At 62.7% G+C, this 15348-nt stretch overlaps 1 protein-coding gene across 1 annotated transcript in view; it reads right to left on the reverse strand.

Moving 5' to 3' along the window:
- KCNH6 (potassium voltage-gated channel subfamily H member 6) overlaps positions 1–6763 on the reverse strand; it is a 32784-nt gene extending 26021 nt beyond the window's left edge. Inside the window, exons 1-2 of the mRNA XM_075522827.1 lie at positions 6688–6763; positions 3297–3527 (exon numbers count right to left, since the gene is read on the reverse strand). Of these exons, the coding sequence (XP_075378942.1) occupies positions 3297–3527; positions 6688–6763 (307 nt within the window). The remainder of the gene's footprint in view (positions 1–3296; positions 3528–6687) is intronic.
- Positions 6764–15348: the final 8585 nt, after the last annotated feature.

Below are 15348 nucleotides of genomic sequence, written 5' to 3' on the forward strand. Positions count from 1 at the left end.
GGTGCCAGGATCCAGCAGCTGCCGGTGGGATTTGCCCTTCTGCTTCCAGTGAGCCCACTGGGCACGTCACACATGGCTGTTTATAAAGCTGTACAGAGAAACCTTGGCCAGATCCATCCCTGCCTGCCTTAGCCAGGGCTTCCTGGCAGCGGCTGCTGGAGCGGCGATTGCTGTGCCATGGATGTGCCCTGGGCTGGGGACAGAGGGGACACGTCACATGAGTCCCCCTGTCCCCTTTGGGTGTGGTGACACCCCACAACCCGTGCCTGCCTGGCTGCCAGCCCCCCAGCTGCCTGCTCAGGCACCCCATGGGGAGCTGTGGGGGGACATCCTGGGTGACACCGGGTGCCCCAATCGCTCTGCGACCTCTCCCCTCCTCCTGGAGCCCCCGGGGGAAATCCCGGCTTACAGCACCAGTGTAACAAGTTTGCTGGGCTGATCTGGTCCCTAATCCCCGGCCCCAGGGGACCGGCACAAACTGCTCCTGCTGGAGGGGACCAGCCGTGGGCTCTGCCCGGGGAGGGGACTGGGATGGAGGGGCTGGGGCTGCAGGCGGTGGCTGCCCCACCAGCTGCTCCGGCTGTCTCGGCCCCGCATCTCCCCTTTCATATTCATAAGCATCACATTCATGCAGATTAACGGCAAAGCGCTCGGCGGGCACTGCCAGCTGCTGCCGCTCGGGCCGTGCCAGCGCCGCGCTGCCCAGCACCTGTGGCCACCGGCCCCGCTCCAGGGACCCCAGGGGCTCTCGCTGGTGGCTTCACTGCAAAGCACATCACCCTCGGGGGGAAAAAGCCCCGAGCCTGGATGCAGCTCAGCCCCGCCAGCCCCTCGGTGCTGTCCCCGGGGGATGCTGGAGGGGGCTCGGCTCAGCCCTGGACGCTGCTGGGAGTGCGTCCCCGGGGCTGGTAGCCGTGGCTGCTCCTCGCCCCGGCAGAAGCTGGTCCCGTAATGACCCCCCTGGCTAGGGCAGCCCCAGCTGTGCAGCATCTTGTAAGGAAATTAACTTTTCACTGATCCCCGGGCTTTGAGCGGGGGATTAGAGCCCGCACGCACCGCAGCCGGGCTCTCCCCTCTTTCCGAGGCCTTTTCGGGGCTGCTGTGGCAGGGAGGGACAACTGCCCTTGCCGGGCTGGTCCCATCTTCCCCCAACTGGACTTGGTTCTTGGCTCCATTTCGGCTGCCCAGAGCTGGGCTCGCTGTTGACACCCGTGGCTCCTTTTATAATTAGCTAATGACAGTAAGCGCGTCCGGGTGAGGGCCGGGCAGCAAGGCTGTCCCCAGGGACATGCATCACCCCATCATACAGCATCCTGCCTGTGCACGGGCAGAGCCGCCTGCCCGGACACCCATGGGTGCCCCCCTCCCCACCTACCTCCACCCATCCCACCCTGGCCATCCCGGGGGGGGGGGGGTCTGACAGGTAGATTTGGGGTATAATATTGTCTCTGGCAACCAGAAAAGCGAGGAAACAACCCCGCGAGCTGCAGAGCCGGGAGTACCGCAGTAATAAACAGCAGGTCGAGGCTGGAGATTGGTGCCGCCGGTATGAAAAGGAGGACAGGCGGGTTCGGAGCCTCCGCCGGCTAATTAAGCAGCAGCTCCCTATAATGCGAAGGCCTTTTCTTTGCCGATAAGACCCATTTATAATGGGCTGAGCAGTCGCAGGCTGAGTGCTGGGGGGAAACAATTGGAAAGCATATTGCTGGTGGGGCTGGGTTTTAAAAATAGACATGAAGGGCTTGCTTCTGGGCTTTTTTTCTTCCCCCCTTTTTTTTTTTTTTAATAAAAAAGAGAAGAAAGCAGCTCAGAGCTGTGCTGAGAGTTTCCCGTGGCCCAGAGGAAGAGCAGGGCTCCGAGGAGAGCACCGAGCATCCCGTGAGCCCTGCAGGAATGCTTCAAAGCAGGGAGGATGGCGTTGGATCGGGCTCCCAGCCGAGCGGTCCCTGCGGATGGATGGGGAAACTATCCCGAGGGAGGGGAACAGGGCTGCACACGCTGTCCTTGCCACGGCCACACATTGGCGTTGGGATGGGAGCAGGGGGACAGCATGTGCCCGCTTCTCCTCGTGCCTCCCAGGCTGCGCTGGGCTCCAGCCAGCCCCCTCCAAACCGCAGCGGCCGAGGGGGAACTCGCATCCCAGCCCTGGCACCGCTCCCCGGCCCCACTTCACCCAGGACTGGCCCCGCGGGGAAGAGCCTCAACCGGGTCCCACGGCGAGGATGGGAGGAAAATCATACGGGAAACGTGGCTGGTGAGCGGCCTGATCCTGCCATCGCGCAGGGTCCAGCCCCGCCGGGTTAACCGTGCGGGTTAACACGTGGGGGTGCTGCCAGCGGATAATTCCCGGGGCCGATACGCTGGCACCTGGATGCCAGCCCAGGAGATAGGGTCTGGGAGGGAGGCCAGGACAGCCGGGTCCCTGCCCCAGAGATAGGGTGCTGGGCTGGGAGCCAGGGCTCCTGCCTTCTCCTTCCCTTCACTTCCAGTTGTTTCTCCTCCATTCTGCCACCCCGGGAGCTGCCGGCAGCAGCGTGCAGCCCCTTGCTCAGGCCAAGCCCCCATCAATACAATCTAAAGCGATGGGAAAGCTCCACAGGTTGAAAAAAAGAAATACTTAATATTTTTAACCTCTAGTGAGCACCCGATCTGCATTCCCCCGGCCCCTGGGAGCCCTAGCCACTGCCGGTTTGCAGCATCAAGCACTAAATATTTATTTAACTTCCTGCAGTATTAGAACTAATCACTAGTATTTTCCATCAAAGCTTCATTTTCATCTTAACGTAATTCCATCTGTGCACGCACAGCCGCATCCTGCTCGCTGGAAAGGCGGCTCAAGGCCGTCGCCTGCACCCACTTTCGGCAGAGACGGGGGGTCTGGCTCATCTCGTCTCAGAGCACAGACCACGAGACCCGTGTCCCAGCCCTGCTCCTCCATGGGCTTCCCATGGGATCTTCATTCATGACACAGAGATCCCACGAGCGATGCCATTGCTTGCCCCAGGAGCTCTGAGCCATCACCAGGGGCTCGCAGACAACCCCATTCCCAAATAATCTGGCAACAACTTCCATCGCTCGAGGTCCCAACGTCCCCAGTGCCCCATCACAGCAGAGACGGCTCCATCCCGCCGAGAGCCACCGTGGACTCACCCTCAGCAAAACCTCAGGCCTGGGTGCAATCCTGATGCCCTGGTAGCATCAGACCCCCTTCGCCTCCCACCACCGGCTTCCGACAACCCAAATCCCAGGCAGGTGACACCTCCCACCACCAGATCACCCTGAAAAGCGACTCTTACTGTCTTTGCGGTAGTAGAGGATCTCAAGCTTGCACTCCTCGGAGCCGAGCAGGGCCTGGGTGAGCTGCGCGATGGAGCTCTTGGTGGTGTCGGGGCCGGTGAGGAAGTCGCAGGTGCAGGGTCGCTGCATCACCTCCACACGGGAATAGCCGAACATCTCGCAGAAGCCGTCGTTGCAGTAGATGATGGTGCAGTTCTCCATCTGGGCGTTGGCGATGAGGAACTTGCGGTCTGCGGGGAGGCAAGAGAGCACGAGGCTTAGTGGGGTGGTGGGGACCCACAGGGACGGGGGACAGCCAAGTGGGCGGGGGGTGCTTGGGCTTTTGGATGCCACCCGCCATGGGCCTTGTGCAGGGACGGGCTCCCTGGGGACACCGGTGACAGGTCTGGGGGGAGGATGGCTGGCACCAGCTCACACCGCCCCGGTGCTGCCCTGCTCTTCAGAGCGAGAAAATTCCCCCAGTTTCACGTGAATCTGTGACCATGGGGACAGGGGGACCCAAAGGCAGGGTGCCCAGTAAAGGCGGTTTTTGCTGGGTGGGCCAACCCACGCAGCCTCGACATCTCACCACTCACATGTGGGGACTCGCTGCTGTCTATGACGTGGGCAATCTGTCCCCGACCGGCACTGCAGGCAGAGGGAAGGGCTGCAGCGTCTGTCCCTCCCCAGGAGCTTATCAGGGACCAGAGTTATCTCGGAGACTTCCCACCCTTGCTCAGATTTGACTGAAGTCAGGCAAGGGGCGAGAGGAGGAATGAGCGTGAGGCTTGGCTTCGTGGGAAGCCGGGTGAAACCCGTCACACTAATGATTCTCCTAATGTTTTATAGGATAATTGTGCCTTCGGGCTGAAGCTGATATCCAGACCCCACTGGGCTGCATGGCCCCTGTGCTCAAGAAGAAAAGGGCTCAGGTGGAGGAAAGGGGAAACTGAGGCAGGGAGTGGTGCTGCTCCATCCCCTCCTGGTGCTGCAGCCGCCTGGGCTGAGCTGGGGCTAGACTCGCTGTTGTGCCAGGGTGTGTGGCAGTGCTGCCCAGCCCATGTCGTCCAGCCCAGATGGAGCTGCTTCCATCCTTATCCTGCCTAGAGCTTTGATTTGGTTTGATTTTTGTTTTTTTCAAGGAGATCGGGGGGTGCTGGGCTGGGGAGGACCCTCTCTGGGACCGGTTTGCTGGGATGTGACAAGGGACTGCGGATGCTGATGTGGGGGATCACGTGCCCCCCCCCAGCAGCATCTCCCTCAGTGTTTGGCATCGGCTCCAGGCTGGAGCCGGAGGCAGGTCAGAGCAGAGGGTCCGTTTGGAGGCTGCATCCCAGCCCAGACCCCAATTAATCTCCTGGATTACCCAGGAATGGCATCTGCAGCCTGCGCACTCCAGAGCCCCGCTGCGCTCCAGCCTCCTGGGGAATTTCACCCAAACGCTGGCAAAACCTCTGCGCAGCTGCAGCACCCAGTGCCGGGACCCGGTGGGGTGGGCAGACCCCTCCCCCGTACATCGGGGCTCTCCCTAGTGTCACCTGCAGAGTCCCAGCTCTGGAGGATGCCTCCCAGTAAAACCAGTGCCCTCAGGGATGCACCGAGGTCCCCTGCTTCATCCCACCCTGTGACAGCCCTTGGTGGCCCTTTGCGAGGGACTCCCACCCCGGCACCTTTCCCTCTCCCATGCAGGGCTGACCCTGGTGCCGGCGCTGCAAACAGCACAAACCACCACGGACAAATGTTTCCCAGCTCCCTCTTCCCGATCCTTCTCTATCCCAATTGCTATGCCAGCTGGAAGGCGGCACAAGGAGGGGACCTTCCCCCACAGCCCCGCTCCTGGGGGCTGCGATGAACACAGCCCCCCAGGACCTTCCCCCACCTGCGATGAACTTTCCCCATCTAGTGCCAGCCCCGCGGGCTGGATCCGGGCTGGATCCAGGCTGGGTTGGCGCAGGACAGGATTTACGGGGCTGGCAGGGTGCCGGAGCAAGCTGTGCTGAGCGCAGGGGATGCGACCAAGGCCGGGATGGGAAGGAGCTGCAGAGCCAGGTGTCCCTGGGGGTATTTTCACCCCAGATTTTCTACCCTGCCCTCCCCTGCAGATTTGCCCTTGCCCCCACGGTACCGGGGCTCTGCACCAGCCCTGGGAGGGAAGCGCTGGGCCTCTCCGGCTCCAGCGGGGACTCACCGGGTGCAGCTGCACCCATGGGAGCTGCGGGGGGGGGGGGGGAACACGGCACCCACGAGCAGGGGAGGATGCGCTGCCAGTGACAGCGATGTGACGGGGATGGGGGGGGCCGGTTTGGTGTCTCCCAACACCTGTCACACCGCGAAGCTGCCGCAGGGGAGCACGGGGAGACGTTTCGGCAGAGCCAAGCTGGTGCCCGACATGGCTGGCAGAGTGCAGGCAGGGAGCGGGCAGGGACGAGGGGGCCTGGCTGCCAGCCTGCTGGCATGCTTCGCCGCGTGCCCCCGCTGCTCCCCAGCTGCCGCTTCCCAGCAGGGACTGATAGGAACCAGGGACAGTTTTTCTCGCTTTCCGTCCCCAGGGTCACGTCACTCACTGCCAGGGCAGGCAGCGCAGATCCGGCAGGGATGGCAGTGCCAGGAACGTTTGCCCACCCGGCAAACTCAGGCACCGGAGAAAAACCACAGCGAGCCGGGGCGGTGAGGGGTGCACAGCCCCAGCGCCCCACGGCAGACCCCCGAGTACAGCTTTCGGGGGGACCCCAGTCCCCCGCTCCCCTCCCCTCGTCCCCGGCTGCGTAAGGGAGACCCAGCCCCATCGGGGTGCCCAGACAGCGGAGCCCCCGCCACCTCCTCCCCATGGCCCCCACCCAGCCGCACGCAAACCCCAGCGCTCCCCGATGCGCACGAACTCTTCGCTATATTTGACACGAAAACCAGCCCAAAAATTCATATAAAGGGATTACTCCGAGCAACAGCAAATGGCAACATTTCACCAGGGACGGCTGCCTCCGAGCAGCGCGGAGTTGAAGGCAAACAGGCAGCGAGCCCGTCTGCGCGGGCGTACGCCCCGCTCCCCCAGCCCGGCCAGCCGGGACCCCCTCCCCGCCGCCCCGGGGACCCCCTCCCAGCCCGGGGACTGCGGGGGGCTGCGGTGTCTCCACCCCCGGGGGACCACCGGGCTGGGACCGCTCGTCCCCCTTGTGTCGCCCTGTCTATAAATACCCGCGGGGACACTGCCTGGCTGTCGCCCACCCCTCTCCCCCCGCCCCGGGAGGTCACAGAGGCGCCTTCATTTCCCCGGGGGCACCCTGCGGGTGGCCCCGCTCTGCCCTCCCGCCTGCCCCCCCCCCCCCCCCCCCGCTCCCCGCTGTGCCCCGAAGTTGGGGGGGCCGTCCGCAGCCCCGGGGGGAGCGGGAGCGGGGCCGGGGGTGCGGTACTCACTTTGCCCTTCAAATTTGCGGATGATGGTGTCCAGGTAGGTGTTTTGGGGGGCCACATGGCCCCGGCGTACCGGCATCGCTCCGCCGCCCTGCGCGCCCCGGGAGCGGCGGAACTTCCCGCGGGGGCGGCGGGGAGCGCGGCCCGGCCCCGGAGCGGCTCGGTACGGCCCGGTACGGCGCGGCCCCGCTCCGCCTCACCCCAGGGCTGGCCGAGCTCTGGAGCCCAGCCGGCCCGGGGCTCCCATGCTCCCGGTGGCCGGAAGGGGGAACCCCTCCGCCCGCCCTGCCGCGCCCGGCGCCGGGCGGGGGCGGCCGGGGAGGATGAGGATGGGGGCGGGGGGGGGAGGGGGGGAAGGAGGGGACGACCTGCTTGAGAGGGGGAGAAAATAATAGAATAAAATAATAAGAGTAGAAATCCCCAAAGTGCTTAGTCACCGCTGCCCCGGCCCGCCGGAGGCTCCGGGGGAGCTGTCAGCAGCAACAGAGGCCGGGCGGGGAGCTGGCACCCCCGGCACCCCCCGGGTCTCCCCGGTAGCCCCCGGCATCCCGCGGCACCGGTACCCGCACGGCACCGCCTGGCACCCGCCCCGCAGACTGGGGGTGCTCCGGGGCGGAGCGCGGGGGGGAGGGAGCAGGTGGGTGCTGGGGGTGCTGGAGGAGGGGTCCTTGGGGTGCTGGGGCAGGAGGTGATGGGGGGAATGGAGGTGGGGTCCTTGGGGTGCTGGGGCAAGGGGTGATGGGGGGAATGGAGGTGGGGTCCTTAGGGTGCTGGGGCAGGGGTGATGGGTGCTGGAGACGGTGTCCTTGGGGTGCTGGGGCAGGGGGTGATGGGTGCTGGAGGTGGGGTCCTTGGGGTGCTGGGGCAGGAGGTGATGGGGGGAATGGAGGAGGGGTCCTTGGGGTGCTGGGGCATTGGGTGATGGGGGGAATGGAGGTGGGGTCCTTGGGGTGCTGGGGCAGGAGGTGATGGGGTGCTGGAGGCGGTGTCCTTGGGGTGCTGGGGCAGGAGGTGATGGGTGCTGGAGGCGGTGTCCTTGGGGTGCTGGGGCAGGGGGTGATGGGTGCTGGAGGTGGGGTCCTTGGGGTGCTGGGGCAGGAGGTGATGGGTGCTGGAGGTGGGGTCCTTGGGGTGCTGGGGCAGGGGGTGATGGGGGGAATGGAGGTGGGGTCCTTGGGGTGCTGGGGCAGGGGTTGATGGGGTGCTGGAGGCGGTGTCCTTGGGGTGCTGGGGCAGGGGGTGATGGGTGCTGGAGGTGGGGTCCTTGGGGTGCTGGGGCAGGAGGTGATGGGGGGAATGGAGGTGGGGTCCTTGCGGTGCTGGGGCAGGGGGTGATGGGTGCTGGAGGTGGGGTCCTTGGGGTGCTGGGGCAGGGGGTGCGGGAGGGCTGGGGTGTTGGGACAGCAGGATGTGCTGGGGATGGGGGGTGTTGGTAGGAGTGCGAGTGAAGGGTGCTATGGGCGCTGGAGAAGGGGGTAGTGAAGGAAGGGGTGCTGGGGTTCTGGAGAGGGGTGCTGGAGGAGGAGGTGTTGGGGGGTGCTGGGAGCTGGGGGGTGGGGATGGTGAAGGAGGGTGGTGATGGGGTGCAGGGGGTGGTGGAGGAGGGGGTGGTGGAGGCGCTGGAGTGCCGGGGGTGGCAGAGGAGGGGGTGCCGGGGTGCGGGGGGTGGTGGGTGGAGGGGGGTGTGCAGGTGGTGCTAAGGTGCAGGAGGTGGGGGGGGGTGCAAGGGCGGAGGAGGAGATGCAGAGGTGCAGAGGCAGAGGAGGGGGTGCCGGTGGGTGCAGGTGTTGGGGGGGGATGTCTGTGGGTGCAAGGGTGCAGAAGCAGAGGAGAGGGTGCTGAGGGGTGCCGGGTGCGGAGGAGAGGGTGCAGGGGTGCAGCAGGGGAGAGGGTGCCGGTAGGCGCAGGGGGGCAGAGTAGGGGGTGCCGGGGGGTGCAGGGGGAGGAAGGTGGAGTGCAGGGGGACGGAAGAGGGGTGCGGGGCCGGGGTGCTGGGGGGTGCCAGGGAGGAGGCCCGGGGGTGCGGGGGGTGCTGGGTGCCGCGGGCCGGGCGGGGCCCCGCGCCCGGCGCTGTCCACTCGCGGCGGTGCTGAAGGGCCGGGCGGGGCGGGGGGGGCTGGCTGCTTGTAGGGGGGGGCTTGGCATGGGGGAGCCCGACCTGGCACAGGGCTCTGCGGGCACGGAGGGTCCCTGGGAGACATGGAGGGTCCAGGGGGTCCTGGGAGCTCTGGGGGACACGGAGGGTCCAGCGGGTCCCGGGGTTCTGGGGCCGCAGAAGGTCCCCTGGGCTCTGGAGGGCACAGGGGTCCCGGTGGGTACCCAGGTCTCAGTGGGACATAGGGGTCCCGCGGCAATGCTGCCCTGCTAGAGCAGATGTTCAGACCTAGCCCCAAGTTCAGCTCTTCTCCTGCCCACCTCTCCGTGCCCCTCAGGGGTGAAGGCCAAGGGGACCAGCTCCCTTTCCTTCCTGAGAAATCCCCTCTGGCCGGCCCTCTCCTCCCAGGCCCATTGCTAAGGACAGTGTCCACTGAGGGGCTTTCTATTGTTATTTCGTTATGCACGATTTTTCAGGCATGAAATTGGTCTAAGAGGATTATGGTCCATTATCATCAGCAGGAGTGTTTTGCTGGGATTTTCAATTAATATTCCAGTGCACCTCAGCAATACACATGGGGACCAGGCCATGCCCATGGGCCACTCGCCCCCCGGTGTTGCCTGCCAGAGTTGCCTCCTGTCCCTGGGCCAGCAATGCAAGTGGGTGAGCAAAGGCAGGTGCCCTTTCAGGCCCATTTCAGAGCCCTGGTGCTGCTTTTATCTCTGTCTCTCATAGAAGTCAGCCTTCCCCAGCGGAGAAAAACTTGTTCTATTGTTGAAGAGGGTGAAAAACCCATTATCTCCCCCCATCCACTCTGCACACTGCCTCTGCCGTGATTTACTGCGAGTTGTGGAGGATGTTTTGCTCTATATTACACAGATGCAGCTTAATAGCATGGGGGAGGGAGAGGGACACGGAGTCCAGGCTCCTGACTTCTCTGTTTTCTTGTTGATATACTGGGTGACTCGAGGGAGACAGCTCTGTGCCGCAATTTCCTCGCTAGAAAATAGGGACGCTGGTCACTCGGCCTTGTGAAACCGCTCTGAGATTCCTGGATGACCAGTTCTGCAAGGGAAAGCAAACTATTATTACTACAGCTAATATGATCATAATTATGATTATTAATCACCAGGCAGTCAGGATTTAAGGTTGGCCTTCTGCCCTCTTCTCATCCCATAAATCAGTCCGGGATGGTCATGGACACATCACGTGGACACGGATGTGTCAGATGATAAGGGCACGTGCCAGCTCGCAGCCCTCCCTGGAGGGGAGCGGATCCACAGAGTGGAGCGCAGGGGCATCGGCAGGGCTTTGGGCATGGGGCAGGGCCCAGCCCCAGCCTCCCCAGCCCCTCTGCCAGGGCTGGGGCTGTGGAGTGACCCCAGGAGGGCTTGTCCTGCTCTGGGCATGGCAGTAGGGCCACTTTGATCCCCCTTTCTCTGGCCAGGGAGTCTCATACCATCACGTGGCTGATGGAAGAGCCTCTCTTCCCAACCCTCTTCCCATACTGCCCTAACAGATGGAGTTGAGTCATGTCATTCCCTTTCAGGTTATTATTGACTAAGCTCCAAGAGCCTCCCAGTGCCCCTATGGCTCTTCCAATCCCCCCACAGCTCTCCCAGTCCCTCCAGTGCATCCCCACAGAGCCGGGTCATCCACGAGGCTGCCGGTTCATGCCCTGCCTCCCTGCCCTCCTTGGAGCACTTTATGCCCAGACTTCTTTCAATTCCCTGGGTCTTAAGCATATGCTTGCAGTTAATCCTGTGCTTACATTTTATCCCAAATAGGAAGAATTGGGGTCTCTGCGCAAATTCTCCTGCTGTTCAAGGCAGCTGAAGGGCTCCCTCTAATTCAACTGAGCAGTAATCCTCTCTCTGCCTGCCCTGCTCTCCTCCTCCTCCTCCTCCTCCTCCTCCTCCTCCTCCTCCTCCTCCTCCTCCTCCTCATCCTCCTCCTCCTCCTCTTCCTCCTCCTCCTCCTCCTCCTCCCTCACTCAGTTCTTTCCTCTCCTCCTTCTCCTCCTTGAGTGTTTTTGGGGTTTTGCTCCTTTCCCCTTCTTTCCTTCCTTCCCACACCCCAGGGAATCAGTGGGAAACCACCCGATCTCCAGGGCAAGGGAGACCTCAGTGCTTCCCAAGGGTGTCCTTCCCCTCCCCGCTCCTGCAGCACAAGTGCATAAGGAGCTGCCTGGGAGTGCAGGGAATTATAATCTGTGCAGGGAATTATAATCTGTGCAGGAAAGTATCACCCACCGGGTGAGGGGCTGCCCCGGGCAGGCACAGGCACATCGGGTGAGGGGGTACAGCCGTGAAATGGGGTGTGGATTTGAGGTGGGAGGTGTGGGATGGAGGGGACGGGCACCCGCTTGAATCCCAGCACGGCAGCTGCCGGCTGACGCTTGCCGGGAGGAATGTTTGCCAACTGAGAGACGGCGTTTCTCCACATTTCTGTAATTAGAGCCGCACTGCAAACACAGCCGGCAAGGGAGAGATGGGGCTCTCGCGGTCCCCAAAGCTGCTTGCAGCCACCAGGGCTGTTCCCAGACAGGCTTGGGTGTCCCGGCTCCCTGGCACTGTTCATGCCCCTGCTTTGCCCTTCACTTTTGGAAGATGCTCCAGGGATGTGACAGGGGAGGGCGGAATTGGGGCTGTAAATGGATTTTGCAGGGGGAAGGATGCTCCTTGTCCTGGCTCCCTCCTCCGCCCCACCACTCCAAATCCTGATGTATTTTTCCAGGCTTTCACCACTGCGCTGTTTCTTTGCTAAGTATAAAAAAAAAAACCTACCCAAAACAAACAACGGTTAAATGTACAGCCAAAATTAACCCTCATCAGCCTGGGCTTTCCGCCACGCCATCCCAGGGGAGGCCCAATGGGAGGCTGCAAACCTGGGAAGGACTCGGTGACATTAAACCAAGTCACGGACGTTGTTTCCCGACAAGAGCCACTTCCCACTTGGAAGTGGCAGGAAAAGCTGCAGGGACTTGGCTCCAGGATGTGGCATGCTTGGTTCACGGCAGCCACACCGGCATCCTGCCTGTCCTTGCCTCACAGCGGGGGAAACTGAGGCACGGGGCAGGCTCATGACTCACCCGCAGTCCTTGGGGCCGGGAGGATGGATGGGCCGAGCAGGCGGCTGCAATAACTCACGGCGACGCTGCAGGGAAGGCCGAGGAAGGGCAGGATGTGGCCGCAGGAGCAGGGTGCTGGCAGCGGCTGCAGCAGGTCTGTTTGGCTGGAAACCCTGCCGGGAATGGGGGGAGAGGAGCTGAGTGCCAAGGGCTTGGCCACATGCTCCCCCCGTTGTCGTTTGGGGCTGCAGCGCTTTCAGCCTGCGGCAATTCTCTCCCCACCACCTGCGAGGCCTCGGCGGGGATGGTGTCAGCTCGGGGGGGAGCCCCGAGGGGTGGGGACAGTCCCCACCAGCATGAGGACACGGGCAGAGCCTGCTTTCTGGTCCTGCTGCAGAGGCACCCTGAAGAAGCAGGGGGGGGGATGCTGCCCATGCAGGGTGGGGGCTCTGCGGGGCTGGGGAGGGGATCAGCCCAGCTCGCACCCCTGGGTGCATCCCCCAGTGGGGGTGGGAGCCAGCTGGGTGCCTGATGGAGGATGGAGGATGGAAGGGACATCGGGAGGGTGGGGGTGTCATTTGGGCTGGACCTGGCCCCTGTCCCCCTCGGTAGGGAATTGTAGCTAAGCCATGGGGCTGGGGAGAGTCTGAGCTTGCTTGGGGGGAAGACTTTGGGGTCCCGCACTTGCCCCTCACCCCCAAAATTCACCTTTACCCCGCCCCAGCCCTGCTCAAGCAGCAGGGGAGGAAGGATGGTGCCAGCCAGGGCTCGCAGGGGCTGAAGCCACGGGCAGGGAGCTGGCGGGGATGGGGAGTCCCCGGTCCCTACCACGGCTCACCCCATCCCTGCGACACTTCTGCTGGCCCCCGGGCCCCCCCGCTGCCTCCCCCATCTCCCCCGCCCGGGGTGGCCCCCGCTGGTGGCCCCTGGCTGCCGCCAAGCTGTGGCTGCGTAGTTCCAGGCGCTCCTTGTCCCCGGGGAAGGGGAATGCGAGGAACGCGGCCCCGTGCACCCTGCCTGCTCCTGCCCGGCCGCCCGCCGGCTAAGAATAGACCCGGCTTGGCTGGGCCCCGCCAGCGCCGGGGGGCCGCGGGGTGTGGGAACCCCCCCAGCCGATAATGAACGCAAAAAAAATGGAAAATGGGTTTCTGCGGTGCCCAAAGGGTCCCCGAGCCGGCAAAGGGAACCCAAGGTGTTGCTTGCTTTAAATTCACGTGATTTTAAAGCAAATCTCTGCAGGAGCCTCGCGCACAGGCAGGGTGGTGCAGGGCAAGCCTGAGGCACCCGCTGCTTCCTGAGCTCCCCTTCACGGAGTTACATGAATTGAGGGGGAACCTCCTCTTTTTTCTGCTCTTTTCCTTTTTTTTTTTCTTTTTTTTTTCCTCCTTAGGGTGTAATTTCGCTAAGCCTCCTAATTTCAGCAGAAAGCATGATGCAGGAGCCAGAAGGCAGCAAAATCTCTCCAGATGTTATCGCAACAGGGAAGGGAAATCATCTTCGTTTTGAAGGTAGCTTGTAAAACATTGCTGCCGGCTTGGCAGAGCCCTCAGGGCACCAGCAGGCCTCCACTGCCCTCGGAAGCTTCACCTGACACCCCACACTCCCTCCCGGTCCCCTCCCGGTCCCCACCCGGCCCAGCAGCTCCATTGAAGCTCAAGGTGGCACCTTCAGTCTCGCCCTGAACTGGGCTGGGTATAACCTTGTGTCCAGCCCCATCTCCTGGGTGGAACCTTGGACCTGTCTTGAAGGCAACCTGGTGTCCAGCCCCATCCCATCTGTTGCATGGACCTTGGGCTTGTGTTGAAGGCAACCTGGTGTCCAGCCCTGTCTTCTGGGTGGACTGTGGGCTTGGGTTGTCTACCTATCTCTGAGCAGGAGGCCACAGCTCAGTGCACCCATCACTCACCCTTGTAGCAGTGTCCATTCCAGGACAGAGTCAGCTCCTATGTGGATTCTCTAATGTCTAAGTAGGGCTGAGCTTGTGTTGCAGTTCCTGAGTAAAAGTGTTCAGTGTGGCTTCCCCCCCCCCCCCCCCCCTCCAGAAAGCAATTTTCATGAAACTCATAGGATCTTGATGATTTTGGAGACCTCTTTTCCTCCACTAATGGGGCAAAAAGGAGCCAGGGGGCTCAAAATTACCGGTGAAGCGCTGAGCTGGATAGAGCACACCTGCACCAGCCTGCTTTCCCAGGCTGAAAATACACTTGGCTTCAAACCCAGCTCTCACTGTGCCAGGTCTCTGCTTCGTGAGCATCGCGCTGCCGGGGAGGGGGGAGAGGAGGGTGCCCCGTGTGCCGGGATATAAAGCAGACGCATCAGGATATGGCCATGGGAAGAACATGGGGCGCGCGCAGGCATCCAGGGCGGCTGCTCCCCGGGTCTGGGGATCACGGCAGAAAGACGAGCGGTCAGGGTTTCACCTTCCCGTGGGCGTGCTGTGCTTGCAGGAGGATTGAAAGCAAACAAAAACCCAAGCGTGGGCGGGCAGGCACCTGCTTTCTGCTCCCCTCCCGGGTGCCATGAGCCTCTCCTGGGCCTCAGTTTCCCCGTGTAAGACATGACCGAGGGCAGAGGCCATCAGGTGGGAGGGGGAAGGCTGGATCATCCCAGAGCCCCTCATTTCCCCTGCTGCTCCGGGTTGCAGCAGATAGCAGCTCTTTAAGGCTGCAATAATCCCCAGCCTGGGATTAGTTTTGCACCTAATCACTGCAGAACAAATACGAAGTTTTATTTACAGAAGCAGAAGAAAGACGGGCGGAAAAAAAGCCTCAAGCATGGCTGATCCCAAGATAATCAGGAGCTGGAGGACAGGAGGTGGTCGCTGACCTCGGAGCCCCTCTGGCTCTTACGTAAACGTACGTCATTCCCATGCTGGTACCACAGCAGCCGCGAGCTCCAGCCCTGTCCCAGCTTGGGCTTGGTGACCCCCCAACCCTTTGAACAGTTCAGGCCTGGACTTTGGGGATTTCTGGCCCCGATTCAGCTCCTTCCTTAGGCACGTGCTCCATGGTGAACCCATGAGCTGTCAGCTGTGATGGGAGCTACAGTTTAGGGGAGGATGGGGATGCTGCAAGGGGATGCTGAGCTTTCATGATGGTGATGGGGGAGGTTGGGTGCTGCAGGTGTGTTACCCCAAAGCCAGGCTGGTCCCCAGGGGTTTGTAGTTGCACTGGCTTGGGGTGGCAGCTCTCCTGCTCGAGAGCCCTGCCCCGTTGAGATCCGAGCCCACCCACAAGAAGGAGCAGAGCTGCTGCTCTGGGGGTGACAAGACATGGGTTTATTTTTCATCCATGCAAGTGAACAGCCTGGCAACGGGCAAACTGGGGGTGGGAACGTGCTCTGTCCCTCCCCAAACTGCCCTCTGTCACTTGAAGTCCCCGTGGCTTTGCCCACAGGTCAGAGATGGCTGGTGGGTGCCCAGGCTGGACCAGCTCTCAGCCCTGGGTGCAGGGGCAGCCCGTGATGGCTCTGTGTCCGCCAGTGCCTGCATTTCTCTTCC

This window comes from Mycteria americana, chromosome 22 (genome assembly GCF_035582795.1).
Source record: "Mycteria americana isolate JAX WOST 10 ecotype Jacksonville Zoo and Gardens chromosome 22, USCA_MyAme_1.0, whole genome shotgun sequence".
NCBI lineage: Eukaryota > Metazoa > Chordata > Aves > Ciconiiformes > Ciconiidae > Mycteria > Mycteria americana.